Source organism: Mus caroli, chromosome 14 (assembly GCF_900094665.2).
Source record: "Mus caroli chromosome 14, CAROLI_EIJ_v1.1, whole genome shotgun sequence".
In the NCBI taxonomy this organism is placed as follows: Eukaryota; Metazoa; Chordata; class Mammalia; order Rodentia; family Muridae; genus Mus; species Mus caroli.
In genome coordinates, this window is record NC_034583.1 from 50,704,988 (window position 1) to 50,732,431 (window position 27,444).

Consider the following 27,444-nt stretch of genomic DNA (forward strand, 5'->3'; position numbering starts at 1 on the left):
TCGGTATTCCTCAGGTGAGAATTCTTTGTTCAGTTCTGAGCCCCATTTTTTAATGGGGTTATTTGATTTTCTGGAGTCCACCTTCTTGAGTTTTTTATATATATTTCAGCAGCAAACATTTTTATCCAGAGCCATCTCACCGGCCCTTAATTATTATGTTATAAAGAAAACCATTTGAGGATTTCAGTGAGCCTAAATGCTTTCATTATTGCTACTGGTTTGGAAAAATACAGATTTAACTATAGATGTCTACTATAAATTGAGATTGTGAAACTCAGTCAAATACCACTTCATTAATAATCATTCATAGCTAACTGATGTAGAGTATTTTCACTCCTGAAGTACTGAAGCTGTCAACAAAAATGTTACTGTGAACTTAATAAATGAAGTTCCTGGGTTTTCTGGAACAATAGTAAGTTCCTAAACTCACAGTAAAAATGTTAGTAGTTTTATGTCTTTCTTACCTCATATATTTTTTAAATTTATGTTATATAGTGCATTGAAGAAAAAGCATAGTTACTAAAAGACATAGTCTCTCTTACAAAAGGCTTTTTGTTCTCATGTAAGTTTGACTAAAGTGTCTAGATCAATGAGAATCCATAAGACATTTCTCACAAGGTTTCTGTTTCTGTGTGAGTTATTCAGTTTTAGAAAATGTCTCTCAGCCCGGCATGGTGGCGCACACCCTTAATCCCAGCACTCGGGAGGTAGAGGCAGGCAGATTTCTGAGTTTGAGGCCAGCCTGGTNTACAAAGTGAGTTCCAGGACAGCTAGGGCTACACAGAGAAACCCTGTCTCGAAAAACCAAAATAAATAAATAAATAAATAAATAAATAAATAAATAAATAAATAAAAATAAAAAGTGTCTCTCCTGCAGACACTGTTGTTAAAACAAACCATATAAAAACCAAGTCTAGCCAGGCCTGGTGGCACATGTATGTAATCTTGGCACCAAAGAGGTGAGAGGAAGGAGGCCATTCAAATCAGTTGAACCTCTAAAGCAATGGTTCCCAACATATAGGTCAGGACCCTTTTGGAGGGTTAAATGAGCCTTTCACAGGTGACATCTAAGACCATAGTAAAACATACATGTTTACATTATGATTCATAACAGTACCAAACTTACACTTATGAAATAGCAATGAAAATAATTTAATACCACACATGAAATATTAAAGGGTCACAGCATTAGGAAGGTTGAGAACCACTGCTCTAGAGTAAAGAATTATCTATGGAATCATTTTTATACTTTTATCAGTAGTCTGCTGATTTTTCTCCTTAGTCTGTCAGTTTTAAAGTACAAAGTTCAGTTGTGGTTACTAATAATAATGGAAAGAATTCTTAAGTATTGATATAAAGTTAGAAGACATTTTGCCACATCTAATAGCTGTTGCTATGGCAAATCTAGCTATAGCGATGCATTTTGTAATTTGTCTATGTGACAGCATTTCTGTTTTGATTTTGGTGGGAGTATTCTTGGACATAGCAAATTAGAACTTTTAGGTGTACTTTTCAGTTTTAAAATCATATCTAATCAAATTTATGATTTCTAAAAAAGATTTATTTGTTTTATGTATGTGAATACAATGTCTCTGTCACACCATAAGAGGCAATTGGCTCTAATTACAGATGGTTGGGGGCCACCATGTGGTTGCTGAGAATTGAACTCAGGATCTCTGGAAGATCAGTCAGTGCTCTTAACCACTGAGACATCTCTCCAGACCTAAATTTATGAATTTTAAAAGAACAATTCAGTCAGCAGTGGCATTGTGTATACTCATGATGTAACCTTCTTGTTGTTGAATTTAAAAACAAATCTTTTATGCCTAGTCATTTGCCATTTATGTATTTTTATTGCCTTCTGGAATACAGATAAGAATATCAACCCTTGGAACTTACTGATATATTTTTTAAATGTGGTGATGGGTTTACGTTGAGAGTGTTTAAGAAGGGTGAATGTAGAAGACTGGGGTGTAGCTCAGGAAGAGTATAGTGAAGCCACAACTTCAACTCCAGCAGTGCTAAAGCAACAAAGTAGTACCTTGGATTTGTTTGGGACTGTGAGTGTAGCTCAGTAGTAGACCACCTGTCTAGCATACCAAAAATCCTACATTTAGTTCCTACATTCATATGTGCACATATACACACATGGTTACAACACATACACGTGCTTTAAGTTCAAACTATGAGAGTCTTGGAAATGCTGGCATCTTGATTGAAAAATAAATTTATGTTTTAAAAAAGAAAGTTAATTTTGACTTGAGTTTTTTTTTTAACTAATAAGTTGTCAGTTGAAGTCATATAGATGCTTTTGTGAATGTTCAATTCCTGAGATTTCTTTTTACTTCAGAGATAGATTTACCACTCCCTTCAAAATCCTGGTGAAACCTTTTGACTTAAGAACTGTTATTGAACAGCACAGTTGGAAATGAGAAAAAAAGGTCTAAAATATTCACTAACCACCTAAGAAAGACATTTATACCTTTGAGATATCTGAATTAAGATACCAACAAGGACATGCAATGCTTCATGTACCCCCAATTCCATTTCAATTGCTCAGATGACTGATGTTGGTCCATCTTTAGTGGCTCTCAAACACAAGTTAGGAGTGCTGCCAAATATACTACACAGTCTCTCTGCCTGTGTTTGCTGACCACAGAGCTTAATGATCTTTTTGGCTTTTTCTCTAGAACTTGAGCCAAGTACCACTCTTCATGAAATTTCAAAGCCAAAGAAATTATATTTAACTAATGGCTTCAAAGGATGGGAGGGTCAGAATTCCACAGTGTGAACCTTAAAATAAAAAGGTTGCTTAGTCATTTTAAGTACTATGTGAAAGGTGCTTCCATTTTCCAGTCATTAAACAGTTTGACTGTACTACCCTGAGGCTGCCACTGTTAACTCTGTGTGCATACATGTGTGTTGTTGTGCATGTACGTGAACAGGTACACATGCGCACACACATGCTTGGAAACCAAAGGACAGCTTGAAGTGTACCTCAAGAATGGCTCCCAACCTTGTTGAAACAGGTCTTTCACTTGGACCTGAGGTTCAACAGACTACGCTGGGCTGGCTGGCCAGTAAACCTTGAGAATCGTGAATGGCCAAGAAGCACTTAAAGAAATGTTCAGCATCCTTAGTCATGAGGGAAATGCAAATCAAAACGACCCTGAGATTCCACCTCACAGCAATCAGTCAACAGCAGATGCTGGCAAGGATGTGGAGGAATAGTCTTCCATTGCTGGTGGGATTGCAAGCTCTTTGGAAACTGGTGGTTTCTCAGAAAACTGGAAATAGTTCTACCTGAAGAGCCAGCTATACTACTACTGGGCATATACCCAAAAGATGTCCAGCTTTCTGCAATTCCTAATCAGCAGCTGCTTGTTCTCTTTCTTCTCAGTTCCCCACCTTTGGCAGTTCTTTTAGAATATTTGACTTTCTATGCTTGGTTTATTTCAATAATGATCCATAAATGTTGTCACAAGTGGCATGACCTGCTTCCCTTTGTGTGTGTGTGTTTGTGTGTGTGTGTGCACGCGCAGCATTGCCGCCCCCCACACACACACTAATAATATTAAAGGTATATACTTATTAAAAGAAAAAGTGATTGAAAGAAGCTAACTTGACGGTGCGTTGTGTTTGTGGAATTAATTTTCACCTTCTGCCTTTACCTAGGTTCTAGGGATTGAACTCAGGTTATCAAGCTTGCACTTTATCCTCTTAGCCATCTCACTCCTGTTTTCTGTGGTGTGTTTTTCTTTATGCATTAGAAGACATACGTTAATTATATGAGTTAACTGTGTGATTGATGCAGTGATCATGGGATGCAGATTTCCCTTTACACATTGAGTTCAGTCCCTTTGGAGATGTCTCCTGAAGTGAAATCAGTGACCAATCAACTGGTAGTTGATAATTCTACCAGTAACTTTTTGGGGACCTCCATACCATTTCTTGTCCTAACTATAGCAATTCCTATATCCCCTACTAGCACACTGGAATTCCCTTCTATGATATTCTCACTATCAGTGTTCTTTCATCTGCCTGTATTTTGATTAGCTTGTGTCACAATCCATTTGTGACCTAATTATAGAGCCTGGTGTAGTGCATGCTCTGGCTCTGCTCAGGTGCTCATCCCACCTTCCATGGGCTGTAGTGCGGCACAGGTAGGCAGATGCTACCAGAACAGGAGTGAAATAGCTCCAGGGAAGTTTTCTTGTGTCTGATTCAGTTCTTTCTACTTCTGTCACAATTTCTATTCTTTTCTTGGAGATATTTGGGGTGGTTTCCTCTTTAACTTTTTAAATTCTGTTTTATTGTTATTCCCATACAAATGAATTATAATTGTAGATCCATACCCTCTCACATGCCCTGCCAACAGTATAAAGGCTTCCTTTCGAGAATCATTTTTGAGTTTTAGCATTAGTTTTGTTGAGCTATTTGTTCACTTGATTCTATTAAATCTTTTTAGCTTTATATGTATAGATATGTGGATATAATCTGTGTGTGCAGAAATAATGTTAGCTAGAGATTTAATTGTAAGGCTATATAACTCTTCTTCCCAGAACCATGTCTATTTTCTCATGGGCCTGTGAGGGTGGATGGGTCTGGCCGGTCCTAGGATTTTTTTTCATTGATGTTGTTTTCTAAAAGGCCATTTTGGAGCCAGGCGTGGTGGCAAACACCTTTAATCCCAGCACTCGGGAGGCAGAGGCAGGCGGATTTCTGAGTTTGAGACCAGCCTGGGCTACAAAGTGAGTTCCAGGACAGCCAGGGCTATACAGAGAAACCCTGTCTCGGGAAAACCAAAAGAAAAAAGAAAAAAAAAAGGCCATTCTATTGGAATGTGCAGTGAAAGAGAATTGTTTCTTTTCAAAGACACAAGACAAACTTAAGTCTGTATTTCATCATTAATCTTGATTAGAAAGGTCCTTTAAGTGGTAGGGTTTAAATGTTTTTTGTCTTTATACAAAGCATAAGCCATTGCATCTTTTGCTATTGTGATTCGTTCCTTGTTTCCTTTTGTTGTGTCTGACTTACTCTGCTCCCCCTCTGCTATCGTTTCATATGGGATAACACTCTATTTTCTTCATATTGCTATTAAGTATGCAACAGATATAATGATGCATATGCACTTTTAATATCCTTTGCCATCATCTAGATTTTAAAATGTTAGCATTATCATTATTTAAACTTTTCTGGCTTAATTTAAGAGATGTTTTTTATTCTAAAATAGAAAAATGATAGTCAAGAATATTAATTTCTGAATGCAGTTTATTCATCAAAACTAGGTGGGAACACAAGTATTGTTTTCCCAGTACTGGCAATGAACAGAGAGACCTTGTTCTTGCTAGGCATCCAAGCCACAAGCTCGCCTGAGTTTGGATTTATGTAGCAAATGTTCTAAGTCAACAGCTAGCTTTTTTTTTTTTTTTGGATTTTTGAGACAGGGTTTCTCTGTGTAGCCCTGGCTGTCCTGGAACTCACTTTGTAGACCAGGCTGACCTTGAACTCAGAAATCTGACTGCCTCTGCCTCCCAAGTGCTGGGATTAAAGGCATACACCACCACGCCCAGCCTGGCTCGTTTTTAAGTGTTCAGTGTGACTGACTGGGTGAACTAGATACATATCAGTGTCCAAAAAAGTTAAATTGGCAACCAAGTTTGTATGCAAAGGGGAAGGTCTCCAGGCTGAGAGTGGATGGCCTGGCCAATCTGATGAGAGAGAAATGGCCATGCAGGAAACCTCTGCCTTAGTTTGCTAGGGTCCTGGGGATGGAGCTCTATGATTTGAGGGCATGGCTTGATTTCCCTCAAAGTTTCAGTCAGTTGTAAAATGTTATTAAATGAATTTGATATTGAACTTATTTCAGCCAATAGTACATTTAAGATGAAAATGTTTCAAAAAGGGTACTGTGCTAAGAGGTGCTGTATGGCACTGTGCTATTGCATCCTCCCCTTATATCTCAAGTATTTGTTTTTCCATAATCCAGAGTTCCAAAGAGCAGAGGGGATTTTGCTTGTTCATGGCTCAAAACTTAGCTACTAGCAAGCAAGGTTCCTGTGCAGAACACTTGGCTTCATTGTTTTTCAGAACCTTCTCCAGTAGAAGTTCATTTATTATTTTGGATTTTGAAGAGTAGCTTTTTATTTTATTTTTTGGTTTTGTTATGTATTAATTGTACAGAGCACTGGCGTCCATGAAGATACTATCTTTTAAGCATATCGTGTAATTTGATCATATGCAACCCCACATCCTTCCTTTTCTCTGCCTTTATCTCCCTCCTCCTGCTTGGCTTCTTCCCTCACTCCTCATTAGCTTTCAGTGTGTGTATGGGGGTGGGGGGAGGCGCGGTGCACACACGCTTATACGCATGACTTCTTGTTTCTATATAAAACCTAATGAAACACTGCTTGTATAGTGAGTGAGTAAATATACATACCAACAAGCATGTGAAAGTTGAGAAATACAAGAAGTCCTGAAAATGTTTAAAATTTTAGTAAATTAGCATTTGAGTTATATTGATACAGAGAAAAACCACACAGAGAAGTGGTCATTGGACTTACATATCATTTTTATTACAGCATAGGATAATTTGTACTCTTTTAAGGTCCAGAACTTCCCAGTTAAAATTCTTAGTGTTCCAGTTCTTTCTGTTGGTGAGGTAAGACTGCATAGAGAAGGAGCGATTATACATGCATTTCATATCTTAAAATTCTAATGTTTATGTGTTTTTATGTATTTCAGTATTTTGCTTGCACATACAAACTTTTCTTTGGGCTCAGAGTTAATAATAAGTTCACTCCATACAGCCCTGCCTGCATTGAGGAGTCTTGTCTGAATGTATGAAATGATTTAAAATATGCTATTTATCATCAAAGTTCATATCAATTGTTTTGATTTTTATTTAAATTATGTCTTCCAGTACAATTCTTGATTCTTGCTTAAACATATCACTGTATGTGTAGAAAAACTGTAAAGGGAATATATTCCAGATGTTTGAGTCATAGACACCTTTACTGTATTTTATCATGTTTTTAAATACATGATGTGTTTCTCTTAATGCAGTCAGGCAGTGACAGCCATTTCTCTAGTCTATGTAACAAGTGTACTCAGCCTTTAGAATTGAAAATTTGCCCACTCTCTTCACCTCTTCAAGGCAGTGAATATTTTAAGATTTTACATTGCAGTTAATGAATTTCTATTAGTAGTTGGTACAATACTTTTTTCATACTACTTTTTTTCTTTACAGTATATGAATCCTAACCCACTTTGTTTTAAAGTACCAGTTGGTTCTCAATAAATATTCTGCATATTTATAAAATCCTTACTTTTAAGTAAAATTTTTAAACTTTCTTTTTTTATTGTAATTTCTTTTTTTCTTGATATTTTCTTTATTTACATTTCAAATGTTTTCCCCTTTTCAGGTCTCCCCTTCTGAAACTCCCTATCCCACCCGGTCTCCCCCTGCCTCTTATGAGGGATCTTCCCAATCCACCCACTTCCATACTCCCGCCCTGGCATTCCCTACACTGGAGCATTGAACACCCTCAGTCCCGAGGGCCTTCCTCCCACTGATGTCCAACAAGGCCATCTTCTGCCACATATGTGGCCAGCACCATGAATCGCTCCATGTGTATTCTTTGGTGGTGGCCCAGTCCCCAGGAGCTCCAGGGGGAGGGGTCTGGCCTGTTGACACTGTTGCTCCCTCCATGGGACTGCAAACCCCTTCAGCTCCTTCAGTTCCTTCTCCAACTCCTCCATCAGGGACCCCCAAGCTCAGTCCAATGGTTGGCTGCCAGCTTCCTCCTCTGTATTTGTCAGGCTCTTGGCAGAGCCTCTCAGGAGACTGCCATATCAAGCTTCTATCAGCAAGCACATCCTGGTATCCACAATTGCGTCTGGGTTTGGTGGCTGTATATGGGATGGATCCCGGGGGGGGGGGGGGGGTCTGGATGGCCTTTCCTTCAGTCTCTGCTCCACACGTTGTCTCCATATTTCCTCCTGTGAGTATATTGTTCACCCTTCTAAAAAAGCACTGAAGTATCCACATTTTGGTCTTCCTTCCTCTTAAGCTTCATATGGTCTGTGAATTGAATCTTGGGTATTCCAAACTTTTGGACTGATAACCACTTATCAGTGAGTAGATATCGTGTTTGTTCCTTTGTGACTGAGTTACCTCACTCAGAATGATATTCTCAAGTTGCATCCATTTAACTGCGAATTTTATGAAGTCATTGTTTTTAATAGCTGAGTAGTACTCCATTGTGTAAATGTACCACATTTTCTGTATCCATTCCTCTGTTGAGGGATATCTGGGTTGCTTCCAGCTCCTGGCTATTATAAATGTGGCTGCTATGAACATAGTGGAGCATGTGTCCTTATTACATGTTGCAACATCTTCTGGGTATATGCTCAGGAGTGGTATAGCTGGGTTCTCAGGTAGTACTGTGCCCAATTTTCTGAAGAGCTGCTAGACTGATTTCCAGAGTGGTTGTACCAGCTTGCAATCCCACCGACAATGAAGAAGTGTTCCTCTTTCTCCACATCCTAGCCAGCATCTGCTGTCACCTGAGTTTTTCATCTTAGCCATTCTGATGGTGTGAAGAGGACTCTCAGGGTCGTTTTGATTTGCATTTCTCTGGTGACTAAGTATGTTGAACATTTCTTTAGGTTTTTCTGAGCCCTTCAAGTTTCCTCAGTTGAGAATTATCTGTTTAGCTCTGTTCCTCATTTTTTAATAGGGTTATTTGGTTCTCTGGAGTCTACCTTCTTGAGTTCTTTGTAAATATTGGATATTAGCCCTATATCAGATTTAGGATTGGTAAAGATCTTTTCCCAATCTGTTGGCTGCCATTTTGTCCTATTGACAGTGTCCTTTGCCTTACAGAAGCTTTTCAATTTTATGAGGTCCCATTTGTCAATTCTTGATCTTAGAGCATAAGCCATTGTTGTCCTCTTCAGGAACTTTTCTCATTAAGCTTTCTTAAAATAGTTTATATCTATTTAAATTAAAAGTCAAACTTGAAACTCAATTTGATCAGTTTAATGTTTCAAATTATTGAACTGTTGTTACTAAAAACTTACTTTATGCCATAACAATTAGATATGTTAGGAGTTAAAAGTTCTCATTTTTTAAAAACTTGGCTTGTTTGTTTGTTTGTTTGTTTGTTTGTTTTTTTAGCATTCCATATTGGAAGAAGAGGTTTTTATACATGAAAAAAATGCCTTTGTTTAGTAAATCACACAAAAATCCAGCAGAAATTGTTAAAATTCTGAAAGACAACCTGGCCATTTTGGAAAAGCAAGACAAAAAGACAGAGAAGGTATGATTCAAAACAAAACCTTATTAAAATGTGTATATTCCAAGGAGAAGCCCATGTGAAAGTTTAATGAAGAAGTTTAAGTGTGGTCCCTGTTATGTACATAGGTTGTTGTAGTTTTTATGCAGCTAGTAACTGTTGGGTCTGTTGTATTGAATCTTTGGTTCACTGTCCAGAGCCTCTGATCCACCCCAAGTCACTGTAGACATCAGAGCTTCAGGGTCTCTGGGCTTTATTATTGTATTGTGTACAGTGCTGTGAAAAAAAGAACAGGCACATGTTCATTTCACATTGACCAAGAGACTTCCTCATGGGGGTGGGGAGCGGTTTCCGTTCATCCTTTTGAAAGAATTTTAAGTCTAACATATTTGACTCTCTCTGCAGTGACTAGACTCAAGATGACCTTTTATGAAATAAAGACCTTAGAGTTATAGCATGCTTCTGTCCAAGTATGTGATAAAACTGTAATCCTAAGGAACTGGAGAAATGTCTTGTTCTGATTCTGATATTCATTGAGATATTGAGCCAAATTTTGGTTCAAATACTAACTAAAAATTACGTTCATAAAACATGTATAAATCTAAATGGCAAACAAAAAAAACAAAAACACTTCCTAGTTTTATTTAAAAATTGGGAAAAGGCCAATTAAACCTACATCACATTCACAGTGATGCTGACAGGATTAAGATCAGGAGCACTTCTTGTGCTCATTGCAAGTGACAAAGCACATACACATGTGCATACCGTAATCCCACTCGTGGTACCTGGCATATCCATGCACATGCACATCACAGCTTCTCAGTGAGAACAGCTCGCAAAGGTACTAACCACAAATGTACTAAGAAGTTGCTGCCCACCATGAGTGGAGCCGTAGAGATGGTAGCTCTTGAACTGCTGCCTCCATGCAGCTCCAGAGACAAGCTCCACTGATGGAAACTGAGTGAAAGGAGCAGAGCATGAAAGGGGACAAGTCTTCTTCAGAATTGGAGGGGCTCACTGCAGCAAGGTCAGACAAAGGTGAAAGATCGGGAAAAGTAAAACAGTCATTACTGTGGACAGTGTAAGAAAATGCCTCAGGTTTCCAGCTGAGAAAAAGGGAGAATTGGTTTGTCCTTGGAGTTTTGGAAACTTGAGTCTGTGGTCACTCGGCCTCATTGCTCTTGGACAGTACATTATGTGGGGAACATGTGACACAGCTTGCAGCTGGGATGGAAAATGACAGAAAAAAAATAGATAATGTGATCCATCCTCCAGTGTCATTCAAAAGCACACTCGCAGTGGTCCTACCACCCAGGGATGCCCCACTGAGCACATGGACCTCTCGGGGACATTTAAGGTACAAATTAGTGTCATTTTTGTGACATGCATATGGGTAAAAAGTACAGTCAAGGTGACAGGGTGCTGAAAATATGGTCACTTGACTTGGATTGATGACAGCAGAGGGGTTTTCTTTATAATTATTCTTAAGGCTGTAATAAGCTAAAGAATTTGAGAAATGCCTTTTTAAAAGCAGTGCCATGCTGACATAAGTTATTTTCTTCTAATTTGTCTTAGTCCACACATTTTCATCTCATTTTTGATTACTGTCATACTATGATGGAAAGTCAACTAAAATATAGTGTTTTACAAATATAAGCACAAACTGCCAACTAAATTAGTCTTTCTTTTGTCAATTGTACTAGTTTAATGAGGATTTTGGAGGTATTTCTCATAGCATTTAATTTCTCAGCTCTGGGTTCACAGTTCACAAGATTGTGTAACCCTCACCACTATCTAATTTGAGAACATGTCTCCCATTCCCAAGAGAAGCCCACACCCATCAGCAGTCAGCCCCACTCCCCAGCTTCCACACTTGTCTACATTCTGCCTCAATGTTATACTGTCTAAAAAGAAATATTAGGGATCTTTTCATATGAATTTAATAACATTATTTAAGATTAAGAAAAACCAATCCTGCCAGGCAGTGATGGCACACGCCTTTAATCCCAGCACTTGGGAGGCAGAGGCAGGCGGATCTCTGAGTTCCAGGCCAGCCTGGTCTACAGAGTGAGTTCGAGGACAGCCAGAGCTAAAAGAGAAACCCTGTCTCGAAAAAAACAAAAAACAAAACAAAAAAAAGAAAAGAAAAGAAAAGAAAAGAAAAACCAATCCCTACTAATGCTTTTATATTGCTGCCATTGTTTATTTATAGCCAGAAAATTATCTTTGATGACAAATGATAGGCCCAAGAATTGTGGATGTGTATCTCTGTGTGTGTGTACACATACACATGCAATATATATTGAGGGGAGCTGTTTGCTTCCTTAAAACCTAAAATTGGTATTCTTTTTAACTATTAACATACTTTCTGGTTACTAGGCTTCAGAAGAGGTGTCAAAATCTCTGCAAGCAATGAAGGAAATTCTGTGTGGAACGAACGACAAGGAGCCCCCTACAGAAGCAGTGGCTCAGCTGGCACAGGAGCTCTACAGCAGCGGGTTGCTGGTGACACTCATAGCTGACCTGCAGCTCATAGACTTTGAGGTGAAAGACCTATTGCAAGGCTGTCCCTCCTGCTTCTCCAGAGTAAATAATAGAAGTCTCCCCTTTTACCTAAAATGACTACTATCTCTCCTGGTGCTTAGCAATAAATAATAAGTGTCCATACTTGACTTAAAATAATCAATGTCCACATATGATACTAACAGCTTTCATAAAACTTTTACAGTAAGCAAAATAGCATACTGTAGTTAAGGTTTGTGTAACTAGGTATCCCCCCCCCCCCAGCACCCACCCCCTGCACTTGAAGCTTCTGTGAGGCTAGGTACTTCCTCTCCCACTGAGGCCAGACAAGGCAGCCCAGTTAGTAGAACATATCCCATGGTTTTCATAGATGGGAAATATGCAAGGTTTTAAGAGAATTACTTTTGGCTTTATTCCCAGATAAGTAGAAAGAAATGAATTACAGTAATCGAGCTGACATAAAGTTAGGGTTCTAGAGATCTGTTAAAAACGAGCGCATAGCTCCCTGGACAGATTAGATAGACGGAAAGTGAGCAGAGCAAGTCTGATGGAATTGTAAAATCAGAGTGCGCTGGAGTCAAAGGACCCAGACTTTAACTCATTGCTCCTTTCAGATACCCTGTCTTTCTCTCCCTTACTCTGTTTCTCTCTGACATTTTCCGGCCCATAGTCTCTTCTCTTCTGTGTGTTTGACTTGTTAAATCTCTGCTTCCTCTTGTTCCCTTTTTCCTTTTTACACTGGGCATGCATGGAATCAAAGTATACTTTTACTATGTTCATATACTTATACTTAAGTGTTTCTTTTCCTGAGTTTAAGAACATAGTAGAAGCTTGTCATGGTAGAAAATATTTGACATGTTGATGCAGGTGTCTGGAGTCCAGCCTCTACTACTGATAGTACAGCCAGTAAATTAACTTTTAGCCTAGATCTTCTCATCTATATAGAGCAGTGGCAAGAACTCACATCACTCTGTCAGTATTAAACTATGTGAAAGACATGCATGTGTGAGTGTGTGTGTGTGTAAAACATTCTATAAAAACTAAATATAAATGCAAAGTGTATAAAAATGTCAGTATTTTCAGTTACTCTCCAACTAAATGAAATACAAACTGAATTGTTTTGTTATAACCTTTGAAGTTTTTAGTTATCATCATCATCATTATTATTGGGGGATGGTGATGGTGTGTGTGTTTGCAGGGGCATGAGTAACATGGCTCACATGTGGAGAGTAATGACATCTTTCATAAGTGGATTCTGTTTTCCTACCTAGCATGCAATTCAACTTGTCAGACTTCAGTGGCAATCACATTTGCCGACTGAACATTAGCAGGCCCATTTTTATTTGTTTTAGATATTGTTGAGCAGTAACTTTGAATAAGAAAAGATTCCTCTGCATTTCCTGCAGAGAGGTGGGAGCAAAAGAAAAACAAAAACATAAACTTACATTTAGAATTCATATTAGTGGGTGTGAGGCAAGTTGGATGCAGTCTCTGGACTATGACCAAAAGGAAAGCAGTGGACTTAGATTCCCTTACAGAGAACAGTAACAGAAGCAGGAGAGATTTCTCCTTTAGCATAAGGCTAATAGGGTAGAAAATTGAGAAGAGAAGCATTTGGGACAGGGAAAGAGACAATTTGAGAACTGCTCCAAAGGAAGGAGTTTAAAGAGAAGATGTCTGGGTAGATTGAAGTTGTTTCTCATGGGCCTGGGCTTCGCCTTTGTTATCCCTGAACCTTTTATAGGGACTGGTGTGAGCAGTGTGTGCTGAGTGAAGGACACTAGATGGTTCTCTACTTCAGCATGGTAAGACAATACCAGCTGCTTGAGCAAGATGGTAACAGGGTCTGAAACCTGAGAACAGGAGATTCGGACTTCCCACTCACAGCAGTGTGTTTGTAGAGTAGTGATATCACACTGGACATGAGCAACTAACTCAGAAGTCTGCATGACAGAGACATTTCTCCTTCAAGAATACAGAAGAAAGAAACCTGTGGGCAAGGGGACAAAAGCAGAGGGTTCTACTGCCAGTAAATAATAACTAAGAGACAGAGCTGAGTTTAGAAAACAAATCTCATTACTCAGTCATAAATTCTTATTTAATCCTTTAAGCCTTAACTTTGCTGGCAGAGAAGAACCATCTGAGCATATTATGAGGTCAGAGAAGGAAGGAAGAACCTACCTTTCCTGGGTTCCAAAAGACTGCTAGAAGCCAAGGGAAGCTGACACAACCTTCCCTCCAGCAGCTCCAGACGTTGCTCGTACTCCATTAGAACAGTGCCGGAGTACAATGAAAAGAATAAGTGAGAGCGCAAACTAGAGACTGTCTTAGACTTGAAGTCTGAGCAACACTCAGGTAGTAAGTGAAGGAAAGGGAAAATGGGAACTAGACCATGGACTGACTCTGGACTCTGAAGGTTGAGCAGTTAAATAGGAAGAGAAGGGTCACATGGTGTCCAGAGCAGTTGCCAGCTTCCCAGTTAGAGGAACATCACAAATGGTCGCCACACATTGATTAACCTTCCAGGGTTAGCTGTAAGGTAAATGAGAGACTAAGGAGGGAATCCTTGTTTTGCACTGTCTGAGAGGTCCTACAGAGGATCCTAAAGTACAGATTTGAGAACAGTGACTTCTCAGACCCTCTTTTTGATGAGCTGCTGACCTTCCAGGTACTAGCAAGGGGATTGTAGCATGCTCTTTCTTTTGGGGAAAACTGCAGTGAGCCCCTACACTGGAGCCCTAGGATATGGATTTTCCATATGCAATTCTGTACCTGCTTCCTGACATTACCTTAGGAGCCCCAGTTTCCAGCAGCAAGGTCAGCCTCCTACAATGCTCCAGACCCTCAAGACAAATAGAAATTTGTCTCATTACTATATTCTCTCTGACAAACAAATAGTACAGTTTTGTAACTAGTGACGCCATCTTATTCTTTATTACTATGCTTAGTTTGAGGCCAGCCTAGAGTACATATTGAGTGCCAGTCAAGGGCAGGATCACAGTGAGACCCTGTCTTACAAAAGAAAAAACAAAAAGGGACTTATGACTAAAATGGCAAGGCCTGCTATACTGTGGGCTCAGGATCAAACACAGGTCTGTGTCTTTTTAGGTTTGACACAGCTTTATGTCATTTTATATTTTGTAATGCATGTTGGTAAGAGATCCAGAGGTTGAAGTGTTCAGGCTAAATGAGAAAGCAGCTTGAAGTGGCAGGAAACAGCACTGTGATCTAGAGATCATTTGTTATTACTGTCAACCTAGTAATCTATGTGATACAAGCTACTGTCAGCCAAAGTGTGCAAGCAGAGGAGTGTCAAGCCAAGAGTGAGGATAGCCACCTGAAGAGCCCAGGAGAAGTAGTATCTGCAGACTCCAGTTTTATAGACCACATGAACAACCTATTCCACAAAATAGAAACAGAAGGAACACTGCCTAATTTCTTCTCTGAAGCCACAGTTACAATGATACCTAAAGCACAGAAAGATACAACAAAGAGAACTTCAGACAAATTGCGCTTATGAATATTGATGCAAAAAAAATAACCAATAGAATTCTCACAGACCCAATCCAAGAATACATCAAAATGATCATTAACCACGATTAAGTAGAGCTCATCCCAGGGATGCAGGGATGGTTCAATATATGGAAATCCATCGACATAATCCACTACATAAACAAACTCAAAAGAAAAAAATCATGTGAGCATCTCATTAGATTCTGAAAAGGCCTTTGACAAAATACAGCCCACCCCCCTTTTCAGGTTAAAAGTCTTGAAAAGATCAGGAATTCAAGGCCCATACCTAAACATAATAAAAGCAATGTACAGCAAACCAGCAGCCAACATCAGATTAAAATGAAGAGAAACTTGAAGGAATCCCACTAAAATCAGGGACTAGAAAAGGATGCCCACTCTCTCCCTATCTACTCAAAATAGTACTTGAAGTTCTAGCTAGAGCAATTAGACAACAAAAGGAGGTCAAAGGGATCCAAATTGGAAAGGAAGAAGTCAAAATATCACTATTTACAGATGATACGATAGTATATATAATCGACCCCAAAAATTCCGCCAGAAAACTCCTACCCCTGATAAACAACCTCAGCAAAGCGGCTGAATATAAAATTAACTCAAACAAATCAGTAACCTTCCTCTACACAAAGGATAAACGGGCTGAGGACGAAATTAGGGAAACAACACCTTTCACAATAGTCACAAATAATGTAAAATATCTTGGTATGACTCTAACCAAACAAGTGAAAGATCTGTTTGACAAAAACTTCAAGTCTCTGAAGAAAGAAATGAAAGAAGACTGCAGACGATGGACAGATCTCCGATGCTCATGGATCTGTAGGATTAAGATAGTAAAAATGGCCATCTTACCAAAGCTCTCTACAGATCTAGTACAAGCCCCTTCAAAGCAGGTATTTTCTAAGCCCTCCTCTCCTCTTGGGTTCGCACTTACCAGCAGTTACTTCTGATCATTTCATTCCTTTTCTCCTATTCTTGTTTTCTTTCAGTTGCTATACCCTTACATATCATTCATTAATTCATTAAACAAATAACTGCTGGCCCTTTATAAGTTTGCCAGCTAACAAATATTTCTTCATGCTGAAAATCTACTAACTATGTAATGTGCAATCTTCAATTACTGCATTAATTTTTGGTTTATTTCTGGATGTAGCTTCCTTATAATCAACCTTTTGGTGGTTTTCTCTTCTCCAATCCTCTGTATCTGAACCCTCTGGTCTATCCTTTGCATCAGGACCCTCTCGTCTGGAACGAGAAGTCCCTAGCAGCAGACCTGCTCCAGTTACCCACAGGGGCTCCCTCTGCCTCTGCATATGTTTGCTAATAACCTAGAAGAATGGTAGCCTCTGTGTGAAAGTTGGATGGAGTTCTGTAGTGCTTCATTACTGCTAGCTGGATGCCATGTGGAAATGGTCCCGTGGAGGTATGAAAAACACAGTTTTAGGACATTTCCAACAGGGCTGGTATGGATCTGCAGTATCGCCCTGTAGTATCTAGGAAGATTTGAACACCACAGAATTACCTTCATTTAAAACTATGTTTATACTGATAGATATGCCTCTTTTATAAACAAATATAGTGTTTACAATCCTTATAAATTAAATTTAGACACTATGATCATTTTTAAGATTTTAAAATTATAACACCAACTGATTCTGAAGTGCTCCCTTCCCAAACTGGCGGTGGGACAGGGTTCATGCATGGCAAGCAAGCACCTTCCCCCAGGTACATCACAGGGTCCCAAGATTCACTTCCCACTTTTTTATTAAAATTTGCATTTGTCACGCAGTCAGTTAGCAGCAATAGAATCTGATGCAGACGTGCAAAGCAGTAGGCAGAGGCAGTGTTATAGAAGGCTTGGAGTTTTCTCTGAGCATAAGGGAAATACTGAAGCACTTAAGGAAAGAGAATGCTGTCATTTCTTGGTATCTGGTTTGAAGGAACACTGACATTTGAAGGAACATTTGACAGTTCAGTTGAAAGACAAAGGGCAGAATAATTGGTTTACTGTAATAACTGGTATAATTTTGCCATCCTCTTTTTATATATGTGAAACACAGGTCCAATTCAGGGCTTCTTTAAAGAATCGGATACAACTCAGGTTGTAAGATGCATGAAGACTCTTAAAAAGCCTTGTTCGCCGGGCGTGGTGGTGCACGCCTCTAATCCTAGCACATGGGAGGGAGAGGCAGGCGAATTTCTGAGTTCTAGGCCAGCCTGGTCTACAGAGTGAGTTCCAGGACAGCCAGGGCTACACAGAAAAACCCTGTCTCGAAACATTTAAAAAGAAAAATTTTTTTAAAAGCCTTGTTCAAGATTGGCAGTAATTCCTCTACCTCAGGCAATTAGGACCAAAAGTCTCTTCTTCTCTAGGCTATGTGTGACTTCATATAGGTCAGACACACACATGACACATATATATGTCTATATTCATAATACAAGCTACATCTTACATAGGAAAAACTGACATTTTAAATTTACATCTCATTAAGAAATAAAGTTTCTTTAAAACCTCAAGGTAAATGAATAAAGTGAAGGTATATTACACAGAATTCGATGTTAAGGTAAATGAACAAAGTGAAGGTGTATTACACAGAATTAGATGTTAAGGTAAATGAATAAAGTGAAGGTGTATTACACAGAATTAGATGTTAAGGTAAACGAATAAAGTGAAGGTATATTACACAGAATTCAATGTTAAGGTAAATGAACAAAGTGAAGGTATATTACACAGAATTAGATGTTAAGGTAAATGAACAAAGTGGAGGTATATTACACAGAATTAGATGTTAAGGTAAATGAACAAAGTGAAGGTATATTACACAGAATTCGATGTTAAGAAAGAGAACCTGACTCTCACATTTTACTTAGCTCTAAGTCTATTTCTTCTCATTTATGAAGATTAAAAAATATCAGTCACTGTTTCCATCTAAAGAGAGCTAAAAGGAGAAAAAGCATAAAAATGTCAATTCTTGCTGTTCCTTTGTAGCCAACTTTGTAACCATTTCCAGTTGTACAAATAGACTCCCTGCCTCTGCCAAGTTTCCCACGCTGTACATTTTGGTGAAGAATTGTGCCCATTTAGTGGACTTTATGAAGACAAATGAAAATACTAAATTATTGGTTCTACACTTTTACAGAATGACACTGTATCTATGAGAGTGTATGTTTGCAACCCACATGCTGTACAGTTTATCCATTAAAAGCATACCATTTAAAAGTGATATGTTTCTTTAACAGGGAAAAAAAGATGTGACCCAGATATTCAACAACATCCTGAGAAGACAGATTGGTACACGGTGTCCTACTGTCGAGTACATCAGTTCTCATCCTCACATCCTGTTTATGCTTCTCAAAGGGTAGGTACCAGGTTTTCCTAGAAGCAGGTTTAACAAAGCCGTTAAAAAGTATGCACTCTGCCTCCTTGGCCTCATCCGGAACTGCCAGGTCAGTGTTTGCTATAGGTAAGAGTGGTCCTCCAGATCTATCTCTAAATAAGGAAGTCTTCCCTTTGTACTCTGGTCTCCATTGATTCCGTTTCCTACCTCTCTTTCCTCCACCTTTTTGCTGTCCATGTCTCTTGCTATCATATTTCGTTTGCTTCCTCACAGTCCCTGTTCCTAACTGCCCAGGTACTATGTTCCTACTTGCGTGATGTTGTGTTCCTTCATTGCACACGTGCGCATGCAAGCATGTATGAATATATTCTAGTTCTCTATCTTAAACAGTAGAGGTACACATTCTTGTAGTGCTGACATCTGCCAAGGTAGAGATAAAGTATCTATGTAGGAATACAGTAGATGTTACTCTTTTATACCAGAGCTATAAAGGAAGGAAAAAGTAGAATGCCTGATTATTGCTGTTTATGTCTACTCACGTCCCGCTTGAGCATAGTGAGGCTACCTAAAGATGGGTAGTCTAGGTGCCTTGGGGCATGCAAATAGCAAACGATGGTCCTCCTCCCCTGCGCTGCCTTGCTGTTCCACAACCCAAGCCAGCACAGCTCATCTTACTGTGTAGTTTTCCAGTGCTGTAGAGCCACATGAAGTCTATTTCACTGTGTCACCTTCCTCCTTTGTCAACTTATAAATATTTAATTGTGTTAAAGTGATCACATAATTTGAAAATCAGCTATATCAGTGAGCTGGAGCTCTTTGCTTCTTCCTCATTCTTCAGTCTCATTGTCCAGTGACAGTCATTCTTTTCTAGTTGTTGAGTTTAAAAAAAAAAGTCATACATTTTTAAATATACATAAATCATATATTTACCTTTATATTACAAATAATGCGCTTATCGTAATTTCTCAACTTACCAAATTTAAACTGCTTTCTTTAGTTTTTCCAGTGCCATCAGCATTCCATTCCCTTCTCTTGTCCTCCTAGAGTACTTTATCACAGATTTAATTTTACAACTGATCACACTGAGGTTGTTTGCCTGTGTAGTTACTATGCATTGCTGAGCAAAGAAATATATTGGGATAGCTTTGGGGTTGATGCGAAGTAACATTTTTTTTTTTTAGAGATTCTTCTTTTAGCTCTGGAAAAGAAAATGTACTTGGATTTTCTACTAGTTAGGAAACATTAAACTCTTATAGTAAATGAACCCAAAATACAGTGACTCGACCCAGGACAAGTGTCACATGATATCGCAGGGCAGATAATCCAGGTCGGATCCAGGTCAGTTCCATCTCCACGTATGCTTCCTATGATCAAACTGCTCATGGACTTCCCAGCCCACAAACAGGTAACAAACATAGGAACACATTTGTGTGCACAGAGAAGGACAAGAATCCCAGCGTGGCTGGAGGTTGGGAGGAGTCAGGAAAGGATGAGGTGGAGCTGGAAAGGCAGAGGGAAGATTAGTAAGAGCCTTCTGTGCCCCACCACGGAGCAGGAAGGCCATTCTGCGGCCTCCTTGGGAACTCTACCTGGTGGCTTCTGGTAGCAGCATGGAAAGTGGCTTGGATGGTAGTGGAGATTGAGACCAAAATTAGAACCATACTTTAGTGCTATGGTATTAAACAAGGGAGACATTTTTAAAATGATTTCACATTTTACTGATTCAAAGGTAATAAGCTATTTATCTTAGAAATGTTTAATATAAAAAAGGAGTGCGTTCTATAAACTCTCCCAATAAAACTATTAATAACAAGTTAGAGGCTGCACCTCTGGATTTTCTTCTCTTATAATGGTTATTCACTCTGGGTTCATTCACTCTGGGTTCATTCACTCTGGGTTCATTCCTTCACATTCTGTCTTGTAGATACCACACTAGTGCTTGCTGTCAATGTCATTATTCACAGTAATTCAGACAGGAAGGGTTATTACTCAAGGTTAGAAAACTTGAAAGAGCACATTTTAAATCCAGATTTGATTAAGTCCTATATGTTCTTTAAACATTAGTATGTCCCAAGGAAGATTTAAGGGCCATCAATTCAAAGAACACAGCTCTCACCTCAAATGAAAAACAAATATTCTGGAACCAAATTTGAGTGACTATGATGAGAAGGCCACCAGAGACGACCACTCAAGACATATTCTATAGTCAATTAAAAGTCTTTATTCCAGCCAGTTGAGACTATGCTCAGGTATTTGGTATCCAAGTGTAGCCATGAGCATTTTAGAGAAAGGGGCTTTTAAAGGCAAAAAGCACATCCTCGTATCTCACTTTGAAGCTGCAGTGGGGGGTTTTGCTAAAGCAGTCAGTTTAACTGAAGCTAAGCAGTTAGCTGAAGAAGTTTGCATAAGCAGGTATTTAACACAAGTCAAGATAAGTTAGGCAGGACATCCTGACTTTCCTTGGTTTCCCAGAATAGAGTTGAGTAATTTTCCACAAAGCTTCCAGTCAAGGAGATCAAATTTTAGTTAAACCTAAAATGGCCTCAGCAAGAATACAAGATGGAGGAAATCTTCACTGACTTGCCCTGTCACATTACAATGACTTTAGAAGCATGAAGCTAGGTTACTCTCATTCCATGTTCCTACATGAAAGCAATTCAGGAAGTTTTATATTAGCAGAGCAAAGAAAATCATAAAAATACATTGATGTGTATGAGAACAATTACAACAAATGAGAGATCTCTTCTGTAGGCCTCAAATGCTTTCTATGACATTCTTAGCTTTGGGTTGATGGAAACTAGTGGTCTACCAAATTAATAGATTCCAAAAGATTTAGTCTCTTAGTCACAGGGTGTTCTAACACAGACATGGCCAAAGAAAATGGCTATTTAGGGAGCTAAATCTGGCCCCAAAATAAAGCTTTGACCTGAAGTGTAGAAACCTCTCTACATACATCACTGCTGTTCTTATCAATCAGTCAGATTCTGCAGAACAACTTCTTTCCAGGAATTCTCATTCACTAGGGCAATTCAGATGTTAAGGAAGATGGAATTCATTATTGGTGCTTCCAAGGACAGAGTAGATAATAAGAACCATTGGCTGGAGTGACTCTTGCTTCATCCAGTGTGAAAAGGAGCCCTCTGTTCAAGCTCAGCCTTTGCACTAAATCATCTGTTCTGAAGGTCCCGAAACCTTAGGCAATAACCTGATTGGTCTATTTATACATCAAACAGTGGCATTATGTAGGGGCTCAATAGTGACATGCTATTGAACACAAGTCCAGCCATATGCCACACAGAGAGAAACTGATACTTGTATAACAAGAAGAATCATCTGGACGCTAGGCATAAGGAAGTTGGAGTCCACATTTTATGAAAAAGACTTTTTAAAGAACTATTTCATTCTACATTAGTCTCCTTGCTGAGACAAATGGTCCTCCAAGATCACTAAACTTCTCTCAATGGTTCATAAAGAACTCATGGCCACTAGATGTCTATCTAATGTTAAAACTACACACATCTCCCCAAATCTTATTTTTCAAGTTCATTGAAAAGAATTGCAGCCATCTACAAAAGTAACAAATGCAGGAGCTCAGGTAGTCATCCCCCAGCTATCCTGTTTAACTTGGTGGATGCCACCTCTCCTCACCCAATTTAAAGCGAACCTCTGAGTACCTCAGTAAACATTTCAAAACAATGATTATTTCATAAAACTTAAGTATACTTAAAAGTAAAAATTCTGTAACAATCAACACCCAGCTGACACTCAGTTTTGCTTATATTGTTTGCTTCTCCCCTCCAGTTCACAGATTGAAAGATGTATGCTAACAAGGACTTCTTACTGTATTTAGTTGTTACTTTCCTTAGCCAAAAAATTTTAAGTCCATCTCATTCAGCACTTTATCCACCTACATATTTCTTTCTATGTTGTGAGTCTGATGAAGAGTGAGTTCTCCTACAGTGTCCTCTGCTGTGGAGTTGTCACACTGCTTTCTTAGAATCATTTAAATTATTATTTTACCCAGCATGGATAAAAGTGCTTGCTGTGAGAGCCTAATATAAACCCACAGTGGAAGGAGAGAACATGGCACACAGATTGCTGCCCCCTTATTCCCCATTCCCATATTACCTGTTTCTAAGTTAGCATTTCTATTTTAAGGCTTGATTAGATTCAAAGTGAACTTTTATTTTGCAATAATATTTTGTAGATGGTTCCATGTAATCAGTGTTCCATCATATCAGGAGATAGTCCTTTAGTGATGTGAGACTTGAGTTCTAGGCTCAGATGGCAGCATCTAATCAATTATAAGCTTTTCTGACACCTTTATATTGTTGAGTTCGTCATTTTGTTAGGCATCACAGCAAAATAATTTTCAAAATTAGCCATTCAGAGGCTGGAGTAGTTTTTTGAAAAATAACTTTCATCCATTGTAAGTGTTATACTTAAGTAGAATTAATCTCAGAGAAGCAGAATAAATGCCTATCTTTATTATCAGCTTGGAGAATAAATAGGTTATTGTTCTAGAAACTTCCATTGGTGTCCAGTGAATTTCTCCCTCTCCTTCCTCTCTCCTCTATATTTCTATCTGTCTGTCTTCATCTCTTCTTACACACACAAGCGTACCCTTCTGGTATCTTATTAATTAATGTAATATTCCCACATATCTCAGTTACTATACATTCACTTAATTGTGACCTTTCAGGACACAGTTTTCTGACCTCACTAAAATATTTTGAAAGAGCTTCTTTGCTTTTGGATGCAAGAAGATCTACCAGACCCAACTTTATATCTCCTGACTCAGACCTGGATTCTGGGTGTTTTGGTGAGGAATAGTTCTTGGAGACAGTAATCAAGATTCCAGATTCTTACTCACACTGAATTCTTAGTGTTCCTAACCCTTCAAAGTAGACAAAGTTTATTCGTTGTTTTTAAATTATGCAAATGTTTCTAGATTAGAAGCAGGCCTTCTTGACTGTTGAGTAGGTCTTTTGGTAAATAGCATATTCTGAGACATTTTCCAAAGGCTGTCTGTCACATGGCATTGTTTGTTCCCAACAGTAACAACAAGTCATTTTCCTTTATATAATACAGTCTTTGTTCTTGAGATGTTCTTACACAAGATCTTTCTTCTGGCAATTTCTATGTAATGATCACTGCACTCATTACCAGTTGAAACATTTGCTATTTTTATTATTTTTTATGTAAATAAAACTTTTTATTTAGTCTTTAAAATTTTTATACACTTAAATAAAATATCGTGCCTTCCTTTCTTGGTATTAATAACCCCATATTGTAGGAATAAATCATACCTTGGGTCCAGTTAATGCCTTCCACATGTACTCGGTGTAGGGCCATCTACAGAGGTATAGGCAAACTACCAATGATCGCATGCCCTAATGAGAGTGGCTCTCCTTCCTTCAGTAACCATCAACTTCTAATAGTTCCTATGCCAAGGGTGGGGCCTCCAAGTAGAATTTTTACTGCCTTGATTATATGCAGTTCTTATTCAGATAACCACTAGTTCCTTGAATTGATTGATGTGTGCTGCAGCTATGTCATTTCTGAAAATCCACTCTTCACAGTTCTCCTCCTCTGTCACCCCTTATTGTCTCTTTGGTCCCTCTTTCACTGTTTCCTGAACCTTGGATGGAAGTTAAAGAGTTAATATAGATTATTCAGCCATAACTGAACACTTAAGAATAATTGTACTTGACATGTTTACCAGATGTGAATGAAGCTCTGTATTCACTGCTATTATGCACTGCAAAAAGGAACTTTTTAAACCAAACTTGAGGACAGTACAGGTGTGTGCATATAAACATTTAGAAGGCAGTTTAACAATATGATCATTTAATAACAATGGTAAGTGTTCCCTATAGAGCCTATGATCTCCCTCTTATAGGCTTTTGACCAGTTTTACAGTACCAGTCATTGAAATCCCTTCTATGGAACAGGCCTCATAGCTAATTTTTTTAAAAATTGTTTGGTTACCCCATAACCATCATACCACTGTTCCACCAATGGGCATATCTTTCCAGCCAGGTTGGTTTATAACAGACAGGATCTTGAGGGTGAGACTATTGTCTTTTCTCCTATAGCAGCCTTCAGAGTCCCTTTCTTCACTGTCTAAGACAGCCATCAGGGAGAGAGTTTCCTGGTCAGTCAAGGTTAGGTTCTCTATGGATGTCTGTTCTTATATTTTTCCCTCCAATAAGTTTAAAAGGATCTTCTGATATGCTACTGTTTTTTGAATGAACATAAATATACAATAATGTGCCTTCTCAGACTCAAAAGTTAGTTAAGGTTCATATTGTGTTGTCTAAACTATAAAACAGGGAAAATTGGATTCAGGTTTTTTTTGGTTTTGTTTTGTTTTTTTGTTTGTTTGTTTGTTTTTTGGGTTTTCCGAGACAGGGTTTCTCTGTATAGCCCTGGCTGTCCTGGAACTCACTCTGTAGACCAGGCTGGCCTTGAACTCAGAAATCCACCTGCCTTTGCCTCCTGAGTGCTGGGATTAAAGGCGTGCACCACCACGCCCAGCTTGGATTCAGTTTTATAGAATAGTAATTAATTTTAACTGGTGATTTACCCTAGGCTAGCCATTGTGGGAAATAGCATGATCAATCACAGGCTCTGCTCCCAGGAAGCTTATCTGGGAGGAGAACACAGTAGGTAGGGTAAAGACTCATGTTAAAACTTAAGACAGGCTTAGCATATGGGACACTGCTTTATATAGTAGCAGTGACTTACCGAGTCAGGGTTGTCAGGTTGAGAAGCTATGTGTGAGTCATAGATCCCACTGAGGGTGCTGAGGAAAATGAGGACATTCCCAGTCATCCAATTGTATTCCCAACTTTTAAGCAGTTGCTGTGTCAGAGAATGACATTGCCCACTGTTGGAGACAAACTGCTGGGATGAATTGATGTGTTCTCCCTAGTGGAGTACTTTGTAAATGTTCTCGTGAGTCTCAAAAATAAACCATGAGTGCATCACAGATGGTTCCAATAAACTTCATGAAGTGAAAGGAAAAATAGAACTAATTATACCCAAAACTTGGAATGGAAACTTTTTATAGATGGTCTCAGCTTGGAAACTAAATTCAGGAATGAGACATGTTGGCTGGAGATCATTCAGCCTTTGTGTAAGTCGGACTTTGACTCTCATTAGAGTTCTCTAGTGTTGGTGGATTCTGTTTGACTTTGAGATTCATTGGATTCATTGTGTGCCTACACTGAAAAAGCATGTGGAAGGTGGGAAAAGAATAAGTAGGACACAGTTACCACCGGGGACTGGGAACTATAGAGAGACCACGTGAACGGGTGAGGGAGGGACACAGCCGCAGAAACAAAGGTGTTTGAAATGAAGTGATAGAACTGACTCATAGTGACTTCCAGTTAGTTGATGTGAGGTTAAGGACACTGTGGGAGTGCAAAGGAGAGAGAGTACAAAGGACTGGAGAGGGGCATTGAACTAGTGCTGAAAGGTGCATTAGAGGTGCCACGTGTATGAGGAACATTCGTCCAAGAGAGCTTCATCCTCTAGGGATACAGGGCTGAGATGAGGCACAAAACTGGTGGCCTGAAGGCCCACAGGTATCTTAAGTAGTGAATGTAGATTTTATTTTATTTTTTTATTAATTAATGACTTTTTATTGACTATCTTATTTGTTTACATTTCTTTTTTATTAGATATTTTCTTTATTTACATTTCAAATATTATCCCTCTTCCTGGTTTCCCCTCCAAAAACCCCCTATCGTATCCCCCCTCCCCCTGCTCACCAACCCACCCACTCCAGCTTCCTGGTCCTGGCATTCCCCTACACTGGGGCATCGAGCCTTCACAGGACCAAGGGCCTCTCCTATTGATGTCCAACAAGGCCATCTCTGCTGCATATGCAGCTGGAGCCATAGGTCCCTCCTTGTGTACTCTTTGGAGGTTTAGTCCCTGGGAGCTCTGAGGTTACTGGTTGGTTCATATTGTTGTTCCTCCTATGGGGCTACAAACCCCTTCAGCTCCTTGGGTCCTTTCTCTAGCTCCTTCATTGGGGACCCTGTGCTCAGTCCAATGCTTGGCTGTGAGCATCCACTTATGTATTTGTTAGGCACTGACAGAGCCTCTCAGCTCCTGTCAGCAAGCACTTACTGGCATACACAATAGTGTTTGGGTTTGGTAACTATATATAGGATGGATCCCCAAGTGAGGCAGTCTCTGGATGGCCTTTCCTTCAGTCTCTGCTCCACACTTTGTCTCTGTAACTCCTCCCATGGGTATTTTGTTCCCCCTCTAAGAAGGACCGAAGTAGCCGGGCTTGGTGGCGCACGCCTTTAATCCCAGTACTCGGGAGGCAGAGACAGGAGGATTTCTGAGTTCGAGGCCAGCCTGGTCTACAAAATGAGTTCCAGGACAGCCAGGGCTATACAGAGAAACCCTGTCTCAGAAAAAAAAAAAAGAAGGACCGAAGTATCCACACTTTGGTTTTCCTTCTTCTCGAGCTTCATTTGGTCTGTGAATTGTATCTTGGGTATTCGAGGCTTCTGGGCTAATATCCACTTATCAGTGAGTGAATACCATGTGTTTTCTTTTATGATTGGGTTACCTCACTCAGGATGATATATCCTCCAGATCCATCCATTTGCCTAAGAATTTCATGAATTCATTGTTTTTAAATAGCTGAGTAGTACTCCATTGTGTAAATGTACCACATTTTCTGTATCCATTCCTCTGTTGAGGGACATCTGGGTTCTTTCCAGCTTCTGGCT

The 27,444-nt window shown here is 39.2% G+C and overlaps 1 protein-coding gene across 2 annotated transcripts in view; it reads left to right on the top strand.

Moving 5' to 3' along the window:
* Cab39l (calcium binding protein 39 like) overlaps positions 1-27,444 on the top strand; it is a 90,133-nt gene that overhangs the window by 32,549 nt on the left and 30,140 nt on the right. For both annotated transcript variants that reach the window (XM_021181258.2, XM_029468718.1), the window contains 3 exons: positions 9,182-9,323; positions 11,679-11,843; positions 18,588-18,706. In XM_021181258.2, coding sequence (XP_021036917.1) covers positions 9,213-9,323; positions 11,679-11,843; positions 18,588-18,706 — 395 coding nt within the window. In that variant the 5' untranslated portion in view covers positions 9,182-9,212. The remainder of the gene's footprint in view (positions 1-9,181; positions 9,324-11,678; positions 11,844-18,587; positions 18,707-27,444) is intronic.